The 21,480-nt window shown below is 51.2% G+C and overlaps 1 protein-coding gene across 2 annotated transcripts in view; it reads right to left on the bottom strand.

Annotated features, from left to right (window-relative positions):
• Nucleotides 1–1,867: 1,867 nt before the first annotated feature.
• UNC5B (unc-5 netrin receptor B) overlaps nucleotides 1,868–21,480 on the bottom strand; it is a 59,556-nt gene continuing 39,943 nt past the window's right edge. Inside the window, exons 3-17 of one of the 2 annotated variants that reach the window (XM_054288376.1) lie at nucleotides 16,302–16,445; nucleotides 14,393–14,496; nucleotides 13,704–13,884; nucleotides 12,607–12,774; nucleotides 11,772–11,936; nucleotides 11,041–11,073; nucleotides 10,355–10,549; nucleotides 9,462–9,857; nucleotides 8,818–8,905; nucleotides 8,567–8,735; nucleotides 7,814–8,047; nucleotides 6,447–6,596; nucleotides 5,418–5,582; nucleotides 5,127–5,326; nucleotides 1,868–4,069 (exon numbers count right to left, since the gene is read on the bottom strand). In XM_054288376.1, coding sequence (XP_054144351.1) covers nucleotides 3,904–4,069; nucleotides 5,127–5,326; nucleotides 5,418–5,582; nucleotides 6,447–6,596; nucleotides 7,814–8,047; nucleotides 8,567–8,735; nucleotides 8,818–8,905; nucleotides 9,462–9,857; nucleotides 10,355–10,549; nucleotides 11,041–11,073; nucleotides 11,772–11,936; nucleotides 12,607–12,774; nucleotides 13,704–13,884; nucleotides 14,393–14,496; nucleotides 16,302–16,445 — 2,558 coding nt within the window. In that variant the 3' untranslated portion in view covers nucleotides 1,868–3,903. The remainder of the gene's footprint in view (nucleotides 4,070–5,126; nucleotides 5,327–5,417; nucleotides 5,583–6,446; nucleotides 6,597–7,813; nucleotides 8,048–8,566; nucleotides 8,736–8,817; nucleotides 8,906–9,461; nucleotides 9,858–10,354; nucleotides 10,550–11,040; nucleotides 11,074–11,771; nucleotides 11,937–12,606; nucleotides 12,775–13,703; nucleotides 13,885–14,392; nucleotides 14,497–16,301; nucleotides 16,446–21,480) is intronic. The other variant, XM_054288377.1, reaches the window with a different exon arrangement.

Below are 21,480 nucleotides of genomic sequence, written 5' to 3'. Positions count from 1 at the left end.
GACTGAGTCTTCAGGGCTGAGCAAGGTGGGAAGAACTCGATAATGGAGCAATAAATTCTTTTTTTCTGAAGGATTTGTGTGTCCTGTGGCTGCTATCTTAGTGGGACTACCTCATTCCTCTCTTTTTAAAAAAGGTATCTCACATAGCATGGTTTCTATTTTAACCTTATGTTATAAACTAAAACTATATTTAACACACTACTTAAGAAAATGAATACAGCATAACTTCCTAACAGAACGCATACAATATTCATTTGAATATCTGTGGAAAGCCAATCAGAAAATACGCGTTTTTCACAGGGCCCGAGTTCAATGTGCCACTGCAGGGATTTGGGGGGGTTGAATTGGAAGGGGAGATAGCAAACTGGGAGTTTCAACAGGAGAAGGAAAGGGGGAATTGGGCAGAGTTGGACCAAGCTGGTGTGACGTCCCAAGGCAGGGACAGGCGGAACAGGACTGTCTGTAACACCCTTTGCAAGGAAAACCACTCTGGCAGGGCTGGGCGTTTTCCTGTGGCTCCGTTATGATCGCTGTGCTGGCAGGGCAGCAGTTTCATCCCCATTTTTCCTCCGTGCCTGCAGAATTCCCGCTCCTGCCCAGAGCACGGACAATGATGCCATCTCCTGGTGGCACTGGGGTGAGCTGAGCGGCCAGGCAGGGACAGGGAGCATCCCTGCGAACCCTCCTGGCTTCCTTCCCTCGCTGGGACTTCATCAAGATGAAAATTCTCTCACCCCCAGCCAGCGTGGATGGTCAGTTTGCACATCTTTGATGTTCGTTTTAATGCATGGAACTACTTAAAACACAGACATTAGCTCAAATCATGTATTGCTTTTAGTACAAAAATAAAAATGTTCGTTATGCCATTGATATGAAACATGCAATATGTGAACTGTAGGCATGTCATGGACTAATTTTTATTTGTTGCAAGCTCAGACAGGGAATGTTTTGACCAGATATGTCACTGTCACTGTCACATTTTCTGGAAAAATCCCTTCGCCAGGATTCCTCTCCTGGGAAGCTGAGAAGCCTCAGAGAAGAATGAAAACAATATTATCATTTGCTGCTCCTGTGTTTTGCTGCTTTGGAATGTCGTTGGAGATTGTTTATCCACAGGTGATTGTTCCATTTGTTTCATGTAAATTGTTTTGACTTAATGGCCAATTGGGGCCAAGCTGTGTCAGACTCTGGAAAGAGTAATGAGATTCATGACCTCTTTTAGCCTTCTGTCTGTATCCTTTCTGTATTCTTTAACATAATATAGTATCTTAAAATAATAAATTAGCCTTCTAAGAACATGGAGTCGGATTCATCATTCCTTCCTTCACCTGGGAACCCCACAAATACAAGAGAGGGATCCCCAGTCCCTGCAGAGGCCAAACCCAGCAGGAATTGTGAGTGATGAACAGCAGAGTGGCAAGCAGATTAAGCAGATTGTTTCCTTTTTTGTTGTTTTTATTTTTTTTTTATTATTAGACTAGGAAATATAATTTATTGCATAAAAATTAATTTGTTACAATAGGAATGCTAAACTTTATTTACAGTTCTTTAGTTTACAGAATAAACAGACGAGGGTTCAGAGGAGACGCCACCGGGCCCATCCCCTGGACATATAAATATGGAAAACACATTTTGGGGCAAGAGATGGACACTGCCAGACCATGGGAATGCCTTGGCTGGAGGAGCCCCTGGGAGGTGTGGAGGAGCTGGCACCCATGGAGATGGAGACGGAGGCAAACCCTGCATCCCCCCTGCTCCTGCTGCAGGTTCCCTGGCCAGAGGAACGGGGAGCAGCTCCCCAGAGATGCACTTCAGCCAAGCCAGGGCGTGCTGCCCGCCCAAAGGAAGGGGATCAGAGACGGAGAGAGGCACCCGTGGGCGGGACGGACGGACAGACACACGCACATCCCAGCACAGTGATCCACAGAGCAGAGAATGGGAGCCACAGAGATTCCCAGGGGACCTGAGGGAGCTTCTCATCCCTCAGAGAGCCCCGTGGAGCTGAGGAAGGAGCCCTGGAGACCACGGGCAGCTGGACTGATCCACTGAGTGTTTATTGCTCTCCAAACCTGCTTTTTCTTCCTTAGCTCAGAGGGTCTCAGAAATGGTCAAATGCAACCCAAAGGACAGATGAATCCCTTCTCATGTGGCACAGGAGCTCTCCCAGCAGCAGTTTTCCCACCCAGCACAAGGGGAAAAGATCCCTTCTCTCCCACAGCCTTAAAACCCAGCAAGAAATGAACCCCAGGGACCCTGAGACAAGCAGGGAGCAGCTCAATGATTTCCAGCAGGGCCTCAGGAGCTGCCCACAGGAATGCTGTCATGTCCCAGCTAATACTTCCACTGTCATGCTGTCATGCTCCTAATACTTCCACTGATGGAGAACCCACAGCCTGGCAGTGTGACCTAGTCTAATCCTGAGGTTAACACCCCCTTCCTACCTTTATTTATTTTTAACAGAAAAATTTCTAAGATACAGCACTCAGTGAGTAACTATTTCTACCTGCAGGCAACCTAAATGTTTTACCTTCATCAAGACACCGTATCTGAGTGAGGAACCTCGTTCCTGCCCACCACTGGGTTACTTTTCACTCACGCCACAGCTTCCCCATTGTTATAAAAAACCTGTTTCAGGGAAAAACAGGAGCTGCAGTGAGGGATGGAAACCTGAGCACTCCTCATGTGAAACTGCTCAGCCTGGTTGGCAGCTTGGGGATACCAGAGTATCCCTCCCTGAATCCGTGCTGGAATACTGCATCAAAATCCAGGCAGGAGCGCAGGGACCTGAAGTGGAGGCAGTTTGAAGTGGCCACATCCCAGCCTGTCAGCCTCTGCTCTCCCCTGACCCCTCCACACCCATTTATCACCTCCCTCTGAGCCCCAGCCCAGGTTTGGGGTGCCCACTGCAAAATCCTGCTGGGTTTACATCTCCCCCTTTAGCCTCGAGTCCGGAGGTTGGCGCAGGACTGAAATCTTTGGTTTGTACTGAACCTGTGTAAATGAAGGCGTAGCCATCCTAAAAACCTCCCCCAAACCATGCCAGGGAAGAATTCATTAAAAATACCCAGATCTGGATGCACGCTGCCCACCCTGAACCCTAAATCCAGGGCAGCATCCCTCATCCCTCCTTGCAGGTGGAGTGGGATCTGTCATTCCCACTGGAAAAGGGAGTTTGCAAGGACAAAAGCCTTGGGAAGGGTCTGAGCTGGCCCTGAAGCAGAGGGGTGGGGAGGCACTTCAACCTCTGGACTCCCTGGGGGTCCCAGGACATGTAAACATGTTTCCCTCAACTTGGATCACACGCTTTTCCCTACAAAAGTGTGTCCATTGAAATCTCTCTCTCTGCCACCCCGACCACAGCGACGCTCTTGCTCTCACACACCAAAAAAAACCAAAACATTTATAAATCTGTCTTTTTTTTCTTTTTTCTATATTTTTTTTTAAAAAGGACACATCCAAAGATCTGGATAATAAATTATTTGCGTTTCCTAAGAAACTCTTTTTTTTTTCCTTTTTTTTTTCTTTCCTATTTGCCTCGTTAAGCTGCCTGAAGCCTTTGACAGAAGTTAAGCCTGGATTGTATTCATCTCTTCCACGCAGAAATGCTATTAAAGGAGGAGGAGGAGGAAGGGAACCCAAAAAGAAGAAGGAAAAGGAAAGCCCCCATCCCATTGACTCGAGAAGCCCTAATTCCTCCCCGTGCCACGAGGAGGAGGAGGAGGAGGAATGCTGTGTAACACTTGGATTGCTTGTAAACGCTGAGGATGGGTCTCTAAGGCTGACAGTGGTGCGGGAGAAGCGCCCTCCCCGCTCAGGACGGATGTGCCTCCCCCTGCCACGGGGGGAGGACCCTTCCTCAGCCCCTGCTTCGTCCTCCTGGCCCCCCAGGCGTGGGGAGCAGCATCAGCAGTCCCCCTCCGTGGCCATGACCACCAGCATCTCGCTCTTGCCCATCTCCTCTAAGGCACTGGCCAGGGTGTTGAGGTCGCCGTCGTCCTGGTGCTCGGCTTCCCACAAGTCCAGGAGCACCCCCGTGGGGCTGGCTTTGGTGGCAAAGTAGTTCAGATACCTGAAAGGGAGAAGCAGGAGAAGGTTGGGCTGCTGGGGTGCCCCTTTGGAGGCTGCAGGAGGGAGGATGCTGGATTGTCACCCATGTTTTATGGAAAATCCTTTCCTTATGATTTTTCCTCCTGAGAAGCTGAGAGGCCTCAGGAACAAAATGTAAACAATGGTTATCTGCTGCTGTGGAATGCAACAGGTGCGTCTTTGATTAGTCTTATATAGTTGTTTCTAATTAATAGCCAATAACCTGTCTCAGACTCTCAAGCTTTTGTTATACATTCCATTCTTCACCTTTCTGTTCAAGCCTTCTGATTAAATACTTCCTTCTATTCTTTCAGTATAATTTTAATATAATATATATCATAAAATAATAAATCAGCCTTCTAAGACATAGAGTCAGATTCTCATCTCTTCTCTCTTCCTGAGACCCCTGCGAACACCACCACAGTGAACCTGTTTGGAACATGAACTTGGATGGAAACGCTGTAATGCAAATGCCAAAGCCCTGGAGAGACTGTCTGCAGTTTTCAGACAGAGCTGGCATTCATGCAAAAGCAATGTAAACTTTGCTTTGCTGAAATGACCCTTTCTCCCTTAGGTCCTGGGGTGAAACCAGGTGGGAATGGCACAGCCATTGTCCCAGAGAAACAAGGGCCATTCAAAGGGACAGGAGATGTGGCACAGATGGATGCCAGAATTGTTTGGGTTGGAAGGGACCTTCAAGATCATCTAGTTCCAACCTTTCCAGGGTGCTCCAAGCCCTGTCCAACCTGGATTTGAACACTTCCAGGCATGGGGCAGCCACAACTTCTCTGGGCACCCTGTGCCAGGGCCTCACCATCCTCAGGGGAACAATTCCTTCCCAATATCTCATCTAAACCTCACCTCTTTTAAAATTTAAAATCATGTGGCAAGGATAGAGATGGATATAACTATGCAGAGCTATGTTCCCATTTATGGATGGACCTATACAGCAGGACACAACCCCTGTGGATGTCTGCAACTGGCCGGGAGCACAGAGTGAAGCCTCCCAGCTGGGGAAAGCAAAGCCTGGGGACACCTACCGGTCCATGGAGAGCTTCTGGGCGAGAAGTCTCCAGTCGTTGCCCCTGGAGTTGGGAGCATCCAGGCTGTTGCAGATCTTCTGCCGGATGGAGAGGGGGATTTTGAAGGCGTAGGGTCCCACCTGGGTGGTGGAGGTGGTGGTGGAGGTGGTGGTGGCACCGCTGTGGTGGGAGCGGAGGGTGTCGGAGGCGCTGCCGTGCTGGAAGAGGAAGGACAGGGTGAGACGCTGGGGAAATGTCCCAGCGTGTCCCCGGTGCCTCCTCCCCTCCCCTCCCCTCCCCTCTGCTCACCTCTCCCAGCGTGACGTGGAGCTGGAAGATCTGCCCCTCCCCTTCCACCTGCCGGACGCAGATCTTGCAGGTGAGCTCGGTGGAGGCCTGGCTGTACCTCTCCAGGGTGAAGGTGCAGTGCAGGGCTCGCTGGCTGCCGCTCCAGATGTGGTAGAAGGGGATTTCCTGTGGGCCAACAAAGCACGGGCTCAGCCGAGGCTCCAGCAGCTCCCACCTCCTCCAGCCACCCCGTGAAGGGTGAGGTGGGACAGCAGGACCTTGTGGGAATCCATAACATCAGAGGGGTTTGGGAAAGCTGCAAAAGGCAGGCCTCAGAGACAGCAGAACTGTGATTGGAGCTAAGCAGCAGCCATGAGATTGGTCAGCAGAAAAATGATATAAGAAGTAGAAAAGTAAGGACAAAGTAAGGTCTGTGCATTAAGGTGTCTAGAATAGTCAATATTCTTGTCTAGAATAACTCCCTAAGCTGCAGAAGAGTATATCTAGCTATATCTACTTTTCTAGTATATCTAGAAAAGTATATCTAAAGACATTACAAAGTTCTAAGCGTAATAATGGAGCTCTGTGCGTTGTGTTTGAAGGCTCACAAGCAGGTATTGTATTTGAAATAAGCAAGCATTGTTTAACCAAAGGTGCGTGTGCTTATGGTGGTTGGATAGAACCACTGTCAATGTGCTTTTGCTTTGTGTGATTGGGCAAAAAACATTTAAAGTGAGTTGTAACACTGAGTTCTTGGTCTGCTGCTGGGGATGTGAGCTGGTGGCATCTTCCCATGGTGATAATCATGTGATGAGACTGATGCTGGAAAATACAACAGCTCAAGGCACGTTCCACAGCAGTCCTGTCCTGTTTGTGATTTGTACATGGCCAGTGACAGACCTCACAGAGAGCATCCCACCAAAAAGAGCAGGAAAATGATCCTCTTCCTCCTCTGTCCTTTTGGGGACAACTCAGCCCCAGAGCCCCGTGGTGCCTGGCTGAGATGGAGCTCCCAGTGTGGCAGCCCAGCTGCCCCAGGCCAGCCCTCACCTGGTACTTGGCCAGCAGTTTGCTCCTCCACAGCGCGTGCGGGATGTCGTGGATGGAGAGGCGCAGGTTGTGGTAGCTGTCCTTGAAGGGCAGGGGCTTGGGCTCCTCCAGCAGGTACCCTCCCAGGGTCCTCTCCAGCTCCAGCACCTCCTGTGGGCACCACGACAGGCAGGGTGAGAGCCAGGAGAAGGGCAGGGGCTGCTCCTCTGCCCAGCGCCATGCCCAAAGCCAGGATGGATGGGGGAGAGGAGCTGCCAGCAAGAGCCAGCATGGAGAACAGCTTTTGCCACCCCAACAGAACTGGCCAGCTCATCTCATACACCAGCCCCACCTAAAACTTGAATTTCCTAATGTGAGCATCCATAAATGTCTCCTTGGAGAATACAAAACTCCAGCACAAGGCTCAGGCACTCCTGACCTGACTCCTGCCACTCTATCTGCTTTTAACACCATCCCTTCAGCACACCAGCAGCTTTTAGGAGAAAAAGACAAAGCCAGGGGCCAGAGCCCTGCCTGCATCCACACCTAGAGGCACCACATCAATCCCAACAGGATGCACTGGACAAGTCACAGGGAACCAAAGAGCCCCAGCACTGGTGGGTCCAGGCAGCCAAAGCATCCAAACTCCAGCTTCCCGTGATGCACTCCATGTTATCTATGCCACAAAACCTGTCACAGACATCTTTTATGAAAAATCCCTCCTTAGGATTCTTCCTCCTGAGAAGCTGAAAGGCCTCAGGAACAAAATGTAAACAATGGTTATCTGCTGCTGTGGAATGCAACAGGTGCATCTGGGATTGGTCTCATGTGGTTGTTTCTAATTAATGGTCAATCACAGTCAGCTGGCTCGGACAGAGAGCCTGAGCCACAAACCTTTGTTATCATTCTTTCTTTTTCTCTTCTTAGCCAGCCTTCTGATAAAATCCTTTCTTCTATTCTTTTAGTATAGTTTTAATGTAATATATATAATAAAATAATAAATCAGCCTTCTGAAACATGGAATGAGACGATATCCTTGTCTCTTCCCTCATCCTCGGACCCCTGTGAACACCATCACAAAAACCCTTCCAGGGCAGGGAGAGACATGGATCCCTGCAGGATCTATAAAAACCTGCCCATCAGCAGCCAAACCTCTCGTGTAATGCCTGCAGGAGGGGTCCCAGCAGAGGAGCTACACAACACCCTCCCTGTTTCCTTCAGAGAGGACAAGGAAGGACAGGCAAAGCAGTAAACACCTCATTATTTCACTGTGGTCACTTTGCAGGCAGTTGCATCAGGTTGGCTGCTCCCCAGGGCCAGGCCACCCCGAGAGGCACCAGGCAGCATCCTGCTGCCAGCACAAACAGCTTTGGGAAGGGGATATTTACCTTCAGAGCATCTGGCGTGTCCTCCAAGCAGTAGACCTTGAGGCTGTACTCCAGGGAGGTGCAGACAGTGGGAGCAAAGATGGCCAGCTGCAGCCTCCTGATGGCTGACCTGGAGTAGGACTCCCCCACAAAGACATAGGTGCCAAGCTGGTCCAGCAAAATGTGGCAGGACTTGGCTTCCAGCTGGCAGTAGCAGGGAGTGTTGAGGGTCTCCTCATCCAGGGTCACAACTTCCTACAGAGATGTCGCAGACAACTTTCATGAAAAATCTTTTTCTTAAGATTTTTCCTCCTGAGAAGCTCAGAGGCCTCAGAAACAAAATGTAAACACTGATTATCTGCTGCTGTGGAATGCAACAGGGAGATCTTTGAATAGCCCATGTTAGATATTTGTAATTAATGGCCAATCACAGCCCAGCTGGCTCAGACAGAGTCCGAGACAGAGCCTTTGTTATCATTCTTTCTTTTTCTATTCTTAGCCAGCCTTCTGATGGAATCCTTTCTTCTATTCTTTTAGTATAGTTTTAATACAATGTATATCATAAAACAATAAATCAGCCTTGTGAAACATGGAGTCAGATCCTCGTCTCTTCCCTCATCCAAGAACCCCTGTGAACACGGTCACACAGACACACCAAGATTGAGGGATGTTGAGGGATGTTGAGGGATGTTGAGGGATGTCACTCATCCTCCAAGGGGTTGTGCCTGCCCTCCAAGGTCTCTGCTGGCTGCAGAGCCTGGGTTGCCCCCTTACCTCCCAGTTTCCCTGGTGGGACTGTGTTTTCAGCTGGTAGATCCAATCTGAGGAGGCGACGTCGGCGCAGTGGGGAATGGTCAGGACAACGGGGCGGCACAGGAGCAGCCCCGTGGGCCCACAGCTCACTGCAGGGCTCAGCACGGTCTGTGTGCCCTCAGAGGGCAGCCTGGGGAGGGACAGGGACACAGTTGGACAGGGAACTCCGTGGTGGCCAGCGAGGAGGGTGGGTGGCCAGCGGGGTGACTTACAGCGCGGTCTCAGCCTTGTTGAGCACCAGGTACATCTCGTAGAACTTCCCCTGGGGGATGGCCCCGTGGGGCACCAGCAGGCTCACCCCTGCAATGGCACACACAGGGCTCAGTCACGGGCAGTGAGGGAGAAACCACCCTCCAGCCCAGCCAGAGAGCACAAGGAGAGCAGGGAGCCAGGGCAGCACGGAGAGGAACACCTCCAGGTCACAGAAACATGGAGTGCTTTGGGTTGGAAGGGACCCTAAAGATCATCCAGCACCCTGGCCTTGGGCAGGGACACCTTCCACTATGCCAGGCTGCTCCAAGCCTTGTCCATCTTGCCCTTTCACACTGCTGGGGATCCAGGGGCACAGCTTCTCTGGGCTGTCCCATGCTTGCAGGGATAAGAGAGGCCAAAGCTTTTTCTTCACGAGGAAGGAAAATCCTAATCTTTGGGGTTTTTTGCAAGGTGCTGGCCCTGGATCAATGGCAGGGAAAGACCAAGGCAAGCCCAAGGAGGCTGTAACCTCCAGCCTGAGATGCCTGGCTTGGGAATGGCTTCCTGCCTTCCTTCCCTGAGCCACGTTTGGGACAGCAAAGAGCTGTTCACACAGGGACAAGGTGATGGCCCAGCAGCCACACAATCCCAGCCAGCAGCTTACCTGTGCCTGGCACGGTGAGCCTTCCTCCCAGGTAGCCAAATGTGCCACTGGCACTGTAGCCATGCTCCCGGGGCAGGCTGAGGAGGTGCTGGGAGCCCAGGCCTTTGCTCCTCACGTTGGCAAAGTGGCCGTCCCTGGCCATGTCCCCAGGGTAGGTGCCAGTGGCAGGGACCCCCCCCAGCAGGTCTGTGCCATCGTGCAGCCCCGGCGAGGAGGAGGAGGCGGTGGAGGAGTTGTAGACCTTGATCTTGAGGCTGGGCAGGGGGTCCAGCAGGGGGGAGTTGGTCATGGGGATCTTGTCAGAGGAGTCCTGCAGGGCGTACATGGGGCCGCGGTACACGCCTGCGCTGGCCGTCAGGTCCGGCTGCATGGACGGGTGCAGCAGCTGGGGGTTGTCTGCAGGGACACCAAACACAGGTGGGGAATGAAGACAGAGGTGGAAATAAGGGTGTGGAGAAGTACTGCTTGAGTAGGAGACATCCCAGAATGGTTTGGGTTGGGTGGGATCTTCTCATCTCATTCCAAACCCCAGCCATGGGGTACCAGACCAAGCTGGTGCAGCAGCTGAGGGTTGTCTGCAGGGGCACTAAACACAGGTGGGATGAGGACAGCAGTGGAGACAAGGGCATGGAGAAGTACTGCTTGAGTGGCAGACATCCCAGAATGGTTTGGCTTGGATGGGACCTTCTCATCTCATTCAAACCCCTGCCATGGAACACCAGACCAAGCTGCCCTGATTCCCACCATCAGCACCTGACCACTTCCACTTCGGCCTTCAAAAGTCAGTATATTCCCTTGGGAAAACGGGACTGGGAGCCCAGTGAGGATCCACCCTCTCCTGTCACTTTGTTTCTGCTGGCCCTAAGGCTGGTGAGGACCTCCATGGCTCTTACCATGCCGGGATGTCTTGAAGTTGACGGGGTGGAAGCCCCCGGTCAGCGCGGCCGAGGAGTCGGTGATGTCCGTGTCGAAATCCCGGCGTCTCCTCCGGTACACCACCACCCCCACGGCCATGAGGATCACGATGAAGACAAAAATGGCCACCACCAGCCCGGCATACAGGGCCACATCGCCCGTGGCCTCCAGCACTGAGGGGGATTAAAGACACGGAGGTGAAAAAAGGGGCAGCAGAAAAGCGCATCAAGACCCACCATCGCTCCCCAGTCCCACCACTGACTCAGGCTGGGTGGAAGGATGCTCCCTGGGCCTGCTGGAACGGCTGGCAAGAGGATGGAAAGTGTTTTCTAAGAGCAGGAAGTCAAGAGCAATGCCAGAGAATGAGATGGAGGTGAAGCCCTCAGATCTTTGGAGGACACCTGGCCACAGCTAGTGCAAACTTCACCTGAGCACCAAGGGTCCCAGAAATGTTAGGTTTGTGCAGCTCAGGTTCATGAAGCTGTGAGCAACCCTCACATCCTAACAGGACAACCCACAGGAGTTTTAGAGTGGGCTTTAGTTGTTCCATCTTCCCACCCTGTCCTTGCCCAGCTGCCAGGGAATCCCTACCATGAATTCAACAGAACAAAACCACAGGAACAAACAAACAAAAAAAAAGAATGGCCATGAAATGAGCACTTACGGTGGCTTTTGGGCTCGTTTAGAATTCTTTTATCTGTTAGGAAAAACAAAGTTAGAAAAGAAAAAGGTGAAGGTGATGATGGGGATGAGATGAAACAGAAAGTGGGAGGTAAGCCAGCCCAGGGTGGGGAGTGTGGGAAATCAACATAATTCCCTGGGACATTCCAAAACCCAGGTAAAAGCATGGTGACAAGAACATCCCCGAGCCCAGGCAGTAAAGGGGACAGTGGTGTCACACAGCAGCAGGTGGCAGCATTGGCTGCCTGCAGCATGCCCACTCACAGGTAGCAGCACCGTTACCATCATTATAGATTTATTTCTCAAAAAAAAACCTCCAGAACTCCCAGCAGTGAGCCAGGGAAGGTGTTTTCATGGTGTGGCTGAGAAATCCCTCCTGTTGCCCTGCCTACCCACAACCAGCTTTATTCCAACAGAGACCTCAAACCTACAGGGGCAGGACCGGGGCTACCATGCCAGCAGCACATTCAGATCCCCCAAAATCCCCAATATCTCTTCCTCCAGGTAAGAAATAACTCTGGAAGGGGCAAAATATGCTTGAAAACACCTTTTTAAAGGTGTTTTCAGTTACCACTTAAAACACAGGTGGCAGTGGCTGCTCCATCAGCTTGGAGGCACAGCCAACAAAGCGTGGCCAATGTCAGAGCGCCACAGGCAGAGTGGCATCCCCTGTGGCACGTCCCCATGCCCGTGGGCACCCTCGTGGGTACTCACTGTGCAGGCAGAGGCCGTCAGTGCAGTTCTTGGAGTCCAGCAGCACGCCGCTGCAGTCCTTGCCGCCGTTGCGGGGCGCGGGGGCCGCGCACTCGCGGCTGCGCCAGTGGGTGCACTCGGTGCTGCACGCTGACCATTTGCTCCACTCCGTCCAGGCACCATCCACTGTGGGCACAGACACAGCAGGGTCAGCAAAACCTTCCCACTTGGGGGAGTGCTATCCCAGTGCTCCCAAAGACCAGCTTGTTCCAACACCCTGCCATGGGCAGGGACACCTTCCACTATCCCAGGGTGCTCCAAGCCCCATTGAACCACTGACCACTTGCTCCACTCCGTCCACGTGCTGTCCACTGCAGGGTCAGCAAAACCTTCCCACTTTGGGGAATGTTATCCCAGTGCTCTTAAAGACCAGCTTGTTCCAACCCTCTGACATGGGTAGCAGCACCTTCCACTATCCCAGGCTGCTCCAAGCCCCATTCAACTTGGCCTTGGGCTCTGCCAAGGATCCAGGGGCAGCCAAAGCGTCTCTGGGCAACCTGTGCCAGGGCCTCCCCACCCTCACAGGGAAGAATTTCTTCCCAATATCCCATCTAATCCTGCCCTGTGAAGCCATTGTGAATCCTGTCTGTGTGAAGCCTTTCTCTGTTCTGCTGCCACTCCAGGCCCCTGTAAATAATCTCTCTCCATGTTCCTTGTAGGTTCCCTTGAGGCACTGGAAGGGTGCAATTAGTTCACCTCAGAGCCTTCTCTGGTCCAGGCTGAACAATGCCAACAATCCCAACCATAGCCTGGGGTACAGGCAGCGTGGGCATGGCAGTTCCTGAGCCCTGCTCACCTGGGCAGAGGGTGGTGCAGGTGATTTTCTGGAAGGGCTGCCCGTCGCAGAAGGAGCCGCCGTTGAGGGGCGCGGGGTTGGTGCAGGTCCGCGTGCGCTTCTGCCAGCCCCGGCCGCAGCGGTTGTTGCACGGAGACCACTCGGACCAGGTGGACCAGCCACCATTCACTGCACAGGAGAGGGGCAGAGTCAGCTCTGGAGCCCAATCCATCAACAAAGCCTCGGGCAGGAGCTAAGCCTCAGGTTCTTACACCTTCTGTGATCCCCTGTTACAGCTCAGCCGCATGAACAGCAAACCACAAAATTCCCTCTTGTGTCACCACCCCGTGCCCGAGATGCTCAAGACTGCTTTGGTCCTTTTTCCACTTGGCAAATATTTTTTGTGTCTGGCCCTGAGGAGATCTTTGATTTCATAGCAAAGCTCAGACAAATACAGCTTTCCAGCTGCTTTGAGAGTCAGGGCAATCCATCTGGATACAACCCCCATCCACCCTCCCACCTGTCGCAGACAACTTTTATGAAAAATCCTTTCCTTAGCATTTTTCCTCCTGAGAAGCTAATAGGCCTCAAGAACAAAATGTAAACATTAATTATCTGCTGCTGTGGAATGCAACAGGTAGATCTTTGATTGGCCCATGTTAGATATTTGTAATTAATGGCCAATCACAGTCCAGCTGGCTCAGACAGAGAGCTGAGCCACAAACCTTTGTTATCATTCTTTGCTATTCTATTCTTAGCCAGCCTTCTGATGAAATCCTTTCTTCTATGCTTTTAGTATAGTTCTAATGTAATATATATCATAAAATAATAAATGAAGCCTTCAGAAACATGGAGTCAGATCCTCATCTCTTCCTTCATCCTCAGACCCCTGTGAACACCGTCACACCTGTGACTACCCAGTTGGGAATGCTCGGAAACACCTACACCCCTCCACCTCAAACCTCTCCTTACTGCCTTGGAAGCCATTGGAGGCTCCTGTTTTGCAGAGATTGGTTATCACCATGCACTAATTCCCTCCTAGCACTCCCAGAAGTGCCCATAGTCCCCCCTGGCTTGGGGGCACAGCCAGCACCACAGGTCCCCTTGCGGGCCGGTACCGTAGACGATGACAGCGGCCGTGGTGCTGCGGCGCTTGGCCACGATGTTCTTGGCCATGCAGGTGTAGTTGGCAGTGTCCAGCAGCCGGGCCTGCTTGATGATCAGGTTGTGATCGATGGTGATCAGGAAATTGGTGTCCTGGCTGGGATCGATGACGTCCTCGTTCCTCAGCCACTCCACCTGGCACGAAAGGAAGGGACGGGGATTAAGCCATCACCAAGATCAAAGATGTCGTCAGCACTATAACCACTGAGTGGACAACTTTGCCTCTGACTGGATTTATTTCTCCTGAAAACTGGGCCAAACCAGGCCTGACTGGGGCATGTTACTGGTGTTTTGACCAAGGATGAGACACTGTGGCTCCCTCCAACACACAGCTCCTAGTGGCTGATGGAGCTGCGGGCAAGGAAAGCTCCGCTACCATGGCAGGAAAACCCATCTGGACTGATTTTCCCAGTCCTCCACTCCCACTGGTGACTGCTCCCATCCAGACAATTCCCTGGGTGCCTCCTTGTCAGACCTTCCCTCTGAGGCACCTCAGGAAGTGTGGGAGAGGGTGCTGCCCAAAATAAACCATCCTGCTGAATGAGAGCTGACAGGAGATCATCTGGGATGGGATGGGATGGGATGGGGTGGGCTGGGATGGGATGGGAAGGGATGGGACACCCCACCTTCAAGAGCCACTCACCTCAGCCTGTGGGACCCCCTCGGGTGGGCGGCACTGCAGCAGCACCTCATGCTCCAGTGGCACCTCCTTGCCCAGAGGCTCCTGATCAAAGTTCTTCCGTAGGTCTGGGAGGGGAAGGAGAAGCCAGGGGTTAGCAGCCTGCAGCAGGAACAGGGCAGCCTACAAAACTTTGGTGAGCACCTCAGCACCAAGCGCCCTCAGGTCAGGAAGTCCCTCTGGCAGAGACAGCCAGGGCAAAATGTGCCCTGGGAGGAAGGAGCTGAAGCACCATGTTTTCCAGGATGGATTTGGGGCAGCACATGTTGGATGATACATTTCATTTCCTCCTTCATGTGCATGCAAGCTTATACCCCATCCTGTCATTTCCTTTTGGGGCTAAGCTCAGCTTATCCACTGCTTCTTCATCCCTCCCAGCAGAGCCCCTCAGGATGTGGGGGACACAGCTGTGTCCTGCTCCAGAGCCTGGGAAGGAGCAGGAGCATCACTAGATGGTGCTGCAATCCTCTGCTGCAGCTCCCAGACCTGTCCATGTGGCTCCTGAACCCTCTGCTCCAAAAACACCACGGAAGTGTTCCAGGCCAGGCTTGAGGGGGTTTGGAGCAAGCTGGTCTAGAGGAGGGTGTCCCTCTCCATGGCATGGGGCTGGAATGAGGTCAGTTTTAAGCTCCCTTCCAACCCAAAACTGTCTGTGATTCTATGGTTCTCCGAGTCTGTGGTTTTCCCAGCATAACCCTTCAGAAGCACAGCTGATCCATCACTCTGTTTTGGGTGACATGTTGGATTATTACCCCTCTAATAGCCAAATCCATTTGGGACCGGGCAAGTCTGGCTGTCCCCCTGTAGCTCTGCCATCTCATCTGCTAATTGAGCAAATTCAGGCGTGCCCAGCCTGACTAACTGGCCTTTGATCAGGCTGACACCCCCAGGAGCAGCTCAGGGCAGTGACAGCAGGGACTGGGAGAACGCAGAGGCACTGAGCGTGCAAGGTGCCATCCATTGGGTTATTAAAGATAACAAATGTTGGGTTATTAAGGATAATAAAACCCTGGGAAGCGCTGAGCACGCTGCTGGGCACTGCAGTGTTAACCCTGCTGGTGCCACCACCCTGGCCAGTGGGCATGGTGACTCTCACAAACAAAGCTACAGCTGGGGTGGGGAGAGAAAACCAGGGTCAGCCAGCAGGGATGGGTCATCCCAAACTCATCAGAAAGCAGAGACGGGCATTTGGACCTGGCAAATGCGCCAGCTAGTGCCACTGCCTCGCAGGTGGGGATGGTGACTCTCACAAACAAAGCTACAGCTGGGGTGGGGAGAGAAAACCAGGGTCATCCAGTAAGGATGGGCCATCCTAAACTCATCAGAAAGTGGAGGACATTTGGAGAATGGAGTGATGCCTTGTAAGGTTGGCCAGAACAGAGGCTGGACAGAGTTAAAGAATAAAGTAGGGATTTATTAAAAGGCCTCCATGGATGCACCTTGGGCAGCACAAGAGCCTAGCCAGGGCTGCACTCAAGATGAACCAAAATGGCCACAAAATGCACAGGTGTCACTTTTATAAGTTCAGCTCCATTTGCATAAGGGAGTTAATTGTTCAATTCCATCTTTAGCCTATGAAGTCCCATCCTTTACATTTTTCTCTCTTCAGCCCACGTTTTTTGTGCTCTTTGTTTGTCTCAGGCCTGTTTGGCCTGTTTGTCTGTTTGGCCTGTTTGTCTCAGGCCCATTGTTTGTGGGCCTGAGATTTGGGTCATTTGTCCTTGGTGCCCAGCTGGAGCAGGAATTGTTTTGTCTCTCTGCTCTGTGCAGAGAGCTCACCATCCCCTCATAAGCAGCCCAGAATTACACACTGGGGCAGCCCAGGATGTGAGGAACACGGAATCCCAGGCCTGAGGCCTGGGGCAGCACTTACAGGCGATGCGGACGTAGGCCCGGCGGCTCTTGGTGGTGCCGGCCGAGCTCCAGGCCACGCACTGGCACCAGTAATCCTCCAGGCCAAAGAGCTCCTCCACCTGCTGCCGGGACACCTCGATCTGCACCTCTCGCACCAGCAGCCCTGCAGGGGGACAGAGACACGCCATCCAGGAGCGGGGAAACTGAGGCAGCACCCCACAGTAATCCCTCCATCCCTAAAGATAACAGTCGCTTGTAGTTGTTCTAATAAATCTCTTCCCAAAAGAGCTGTTGGAGGATTGGGCAGATAAAAAAATTTGTGATTGCCCCATTGTTTCCCAAAGGGGTTTACAAAAATAAGCCTTTTCAGATTGGCCAGTGGCTCCTTGTACCATAATATAATCCTTTCCTCTCGGGAGTTTGCCGTTCATTGCAGCCCTGAGATACGTGAAAAGGCTCTGTTTCAGCCCGCACGTTCGAAGAATGAGCTGGAGTTCCTCAGTTTTCAGTTTCAGAGTTGTTTATTATATCTTATCTATAAAAATTTTTCTCCTGTCCAGCCAAGGTCCATTCAGCAGGACAGACAGAGGCACTCTGACTGCTCCCAGGGCAGTGTTATCTACAAATAACATATAACAAGTTTACAATTACTTCCCAATACCTATCACCTATGTTAGACTTCTATTCTAAACCAATCCCAAAGTGCCAACATCACAGCAGAAGATGGAGGTAGAGAAGAAGAAGAAAGGCTGGACACGCCCAAGTCCCTCTATCTTGTCCCCAAAACCCCTATTTTAAAAATCTCAAAATCTACCTTTTCACCTAGAGATAACCTTATTATTACACTATTTAAACTTCTGTGGCTTTCAGGTTGGTAATTTGCTCCACGGGTCATAATCAAACCCACAGGTGTTCTGGGCTGCGTGCCAAGGTCTCTGAGCCCCTCAACAGGGTCCCAGCAACTCTGGACACACAGAGGGATGTAATGAGTTCCAACACTTTCCCATGGGCACCAGGGTTTTATTCAATACTGAGTATGTTGATTGTGTATCAACTAAAAATTTTACCCTCTTTCCTTCTTCCCCCAGTCCCATTGTTATAACCAGGGGATTCTCTGGGGTAGGATCTCCCGGTCCCCTTCAATCCTCTTTGACACCAACCTTCTTCCCTTGTCCCTCTTCCATTTGAGACATTCATTTTTCCAGTGCCCAAACTCTGTACACAATGCACATTGATCTTTGCCCAGTCTGGGTGGATTTCCCTGGTTGCACCAACTTTGTCTTCCTCCCCCTTTCTCTGCTCTTACTACTGCCATAAATTTCTTCATATTCTGCTTATATGCTTCCTCTCTATTACTATTTACTCTCCATGCCTCATCCACTGATTTTTCTAGGTTTCTTACATCAGGCCCTTTAAATTTTTGAAGGTTGCACCTAATATCCACTGTTGACTGACCCAAAAATAAATGTACTAGTTGTGGAATTCCCACATTTTCTCTAGGATCCAGAGTTGTACAGCGGCGCATTGTGTCTCTCAACCATGTGCAAAGCTGGAGGACAGAGGGTTGGAGGCTTCTCCTCTGGGCTTGGCACCTCACAAACCAGGGTGACCGTTCCCTCTGAAGGATGGTCGGGGATGAAGCCAGGGCCATGGATCACATGGAAGTGCCTCTTTTTTCCCCCCAGGACCAGAATATCTTCAGCATTTCTCAGGGCATCACCCTCCTCCACCAGCTCCCTCCCACATCTTCCCAATATCCCAACATCCAAGCACCCCTTCCCACCCACCAGGGTTTGAAGGATGCTTTGTTGTGGGGAGAAACCTCCCCTGTCTGTGCCAAATACAAATATAACAAGACAAATACAAATATAACAAGACAAGTAAAACCTTAAAGAAATCAGCCTGGCCATGGCAAAGGTGACACCACCACAACCAGGACATGCTCCCTTGCACTGCAGGAGCACCAATGATCACCACCAAGGGCAGGAGGGACTTGGGCTTTCTTTTCCTTATTTTAAGCAATACCTGCCCATATTTTTTTTTTCAGTTTCTATTTTAAAAAGGCCTCAATTTCACAGTGATCGAGAGCCGCACGCTCCCCAGCTGTAATTTTGTTACAGCTCACTCCCAGTGCTGTGAGGAGCAATTACTGTCTCCCTGCCACCTTCCTGCAGAAGAGCTGACAAGGAAATACAATTTATTTTGTCACTATTCAGGAGGAACAAAAAAAAAAAGAAAGGATCACAACAAGAAAACCCCAAAAGCAAAGGTTTTTGGGCTAAGCAGTTTTGGGATTTTAAAAGGACTCAGAATGCAGATATGGCTCCAATCCATCTTGGGAAGGGATGAGCACCCTGGAAAGGTGGGAAGCATCCTGCAAATGCCCAACTTCTGTTCCCAAAATTGAAGCCAGAGCTTGTGGCACACAGCAGTCACTTCCTAAGGGCTCCCAGGCACCCAAACAGAGCTGCCCTCCCGGCCCAGCCCTCCTCAGCCAGCTGAATGATCCTGTCTGACTTGGCCTATTTTTGCTTTCTTCCGCATGAAATGTTTTGGATCAGACGCAGTCAGAGCATTACTGAGCCAGGCTCATTCAAGACACGTCATCTTAAAAGTTCCTTTTTTTTTTTTTTCCCCTTCTTCTTCTTAAAGGTCCCTTTTTCCAAGCTTTTAAGCAAGGACAGTTAAAAACTAACCATGTTAACCCGTGCCTTTGTGCCCAGCTCTCCCCTGTGCCCTTTCCAGCAGCTTTCCCCAACAATGTCAGGCGCTGCAAATGCAGATTTTTTACCACCTTCAACCACTCTGGTTCCAGCTCCCTTTTCCTTAGGGAGGCTGCCAGGCAGAGATGCCCACAGCAGCAGCTTTTAGCATGCACCACATCACCTGCAGGCACTGCTGGTTCACTCCCTGACAGCAGCAATGCCATCTTTGAAGCCTGGGTGAAGGAGGTTGGTGTGTGCTGCTTCCTCCCCAGACTGCAGGCACACAGCAGGCGGGAAGCTGAGAGGGAGATGCTGGACCAAAGCAAGTGAATTCCCACAGCAACAGATGGATGCCTCATCCCTGGGAGTGCTCCAGGCCAGGCTGGATGGAGCTTGGAACGACCTGGGCTAGTGGAGAGTGTCCTTGCCCATGGCAGGGGGTTGGACTAGATCATCTTTAGGGTCTCTTGCAACCCAAACCATTCCACGAGTCTATGAAATGGAGTGTTTCTTTCCACTCTGCACATCACTAAGGTATCCCACAGGATGCTCCAGAGAAATGAGTCCTAACAACCACCTGTTGGATAAACAATCTCCAAACACATTCCACATGTGAGCACAACACAGGAGAAGCAAATGAGATAAGAATTTGTTTTCCTTTTTCTCTGAGGCTTCTCAGCTTCTCAGGAGAAAAATCCTGGGCCAAGGGATTTTTTCAGAAAATATGACTGTGACACACTGTGGGAAATTTAGAGGAAAAGACAATTAGGCAAATTAACAAGGGGGGATCACATCCAGGGCTGGACCACACTGCTCAGATGTTGCCACCAGAGCTGGGAGTGCCTGGGGGTGAGTGCTGGAAAGCTGGAGGGTGACAGGGCAGCTCCACTGCTCCCTCCTTGTCCTGATCTTCCCCTGAGCATCCTCCAGTGCCACGTGTGGGGCACACAGACCTTTGGCTGCACCCAGTGTGGCCAGATGTTATAAATAAATGAAAAACCCCTTGGCAAAGGCTGCTCGGTCACTGACCAGCACTGACTCTGCCTCACAGGGGTGAGGGTTTCAAATCTGGCCTCTGCAAGAGCTGGGAGGTGGAGATGTACCCAAAAAAAGAGAAGCAGTGTCCCCTGCTCCTGTCAGCCTCCAGAGAAGCAAAGGGACAGCCTGTCTGGGCATCTCTGGCTATTTTTCCTCTAGAGGAAAAAACACTCCATGAATGGCTAAAGCAGCTTGAGGAGGAAAGGCTCAAAAAGCTGCAGAGGAAAGGAGAGAAAGGATCTTCCCTTTCCAGAGCAGGCTCAGGGATGCACCCCAGCACAGACCGGCTCACGGCTACTACAGGGTGGAGAGCAAGAGACACCAGGGAAGGGCAAGGTGGGAAAAAACACAGGGGAAAGAGGAGATTCTGTCAAAACACTGGTGGCTCCTCCAGGCTGGTGAAGTCTCTCCTCTAAGCCCAGCACCACTGCAGTTCAAAAGGCTGCCTTGATTTAAAGCCCTCAGGATGCCACATGCGCAGGGATTAGCAGAGGGCAGATCCTACAGGGGAAATGTGACTGTTTTCCTCCACTCCTGAGCAGCCCCAGGTACCAAAACTGGCACAGAAAAGGTGGGTGCCGAGCTAAAGCATCCCAGTTTTAGCAAATATTCTTCTTTACATGATATATCCAGCCCCACATATCTTGTTCTCATGCCAGGATGTTTCAAGGCATGGACTGAGCAGCTCTGCAGAGCCCAGCCCCATGGAGTAACACCCCCCTGAAATGCCTAAACCACCTTCTCACCCCTTTCCAGGCAGCCAGAGGCTGATTTCTCCTCTGAGGCAGAAAAGAGCTCATTTGCCATCAACAGGCATTTCAAATCCTACCTGCAATTGCTCTCATTACCCATTAAACACTTAATCCCTCTGCGAACCTGCATAAGCTGCCAGCCTTTGCCACCCCTCCTGGCAATGACTCCTACATGTTGATTAGGCATTTTGTACAAAAGCAGCCCCTATTTTTTTTTTTCCTTCTTTTTAATCAGATTTAAACATGCTGCCTTCAAAATCCCTTGTAAGAACCCCAAGTCCTGCACAAGGGTAGGAGTGAAATCAGGCAGGGTGACTTCCCCAAGCCTGATTGTGGAAGGGGTGTGGTAGTAGGTTCCCAATCAGGTCATGATTAGTATTGACTTTATTATCCAGAAGGCATGAAAAGATTCTTTATTATTAGAAATCTACAGTTCTTATAGGAACAGTGGTGGATCTAAGAACTGATTGGTCTTAAAGTCAAAACCTCTCATGTCACTGTCGTATTTTCTGAAAAATCCCTTCACCCAGGATTTCTTCTCCTGGGAAGCTGAGAAGCCTCAGAGAAAAATGAAAAACAATAATTATCTCATTGCTTCTCCTGTGTTTTGCTGCTTTGGAATGTGGTCTGGAGATTGTTTATCCAACATGTGAATTGCTTTTACTTAATGACCAATCCTGGTCCAGCTGTGTTGGACTCTGGA

The sequence above is a fragment of the Melozone crissalis genome, unplaced genomic scaffold, assembly GCF_028551555.1.
Source record: "Melozone crissalis strain CALT ecotype California unplaced genomic scaffold, PUWL_Pcris_2 ptg000062l_1, whole genome shotgun sequence".
Taxonomy (NCBI): Eukaryota; Metazoa; Chordata; class Aves; order Passeriformes; family Passerellidae; genus Melozone; species Melozone crissalis.
This window is presented reverse-complemented; position numbering and strand designations above follow the sequence as displayed.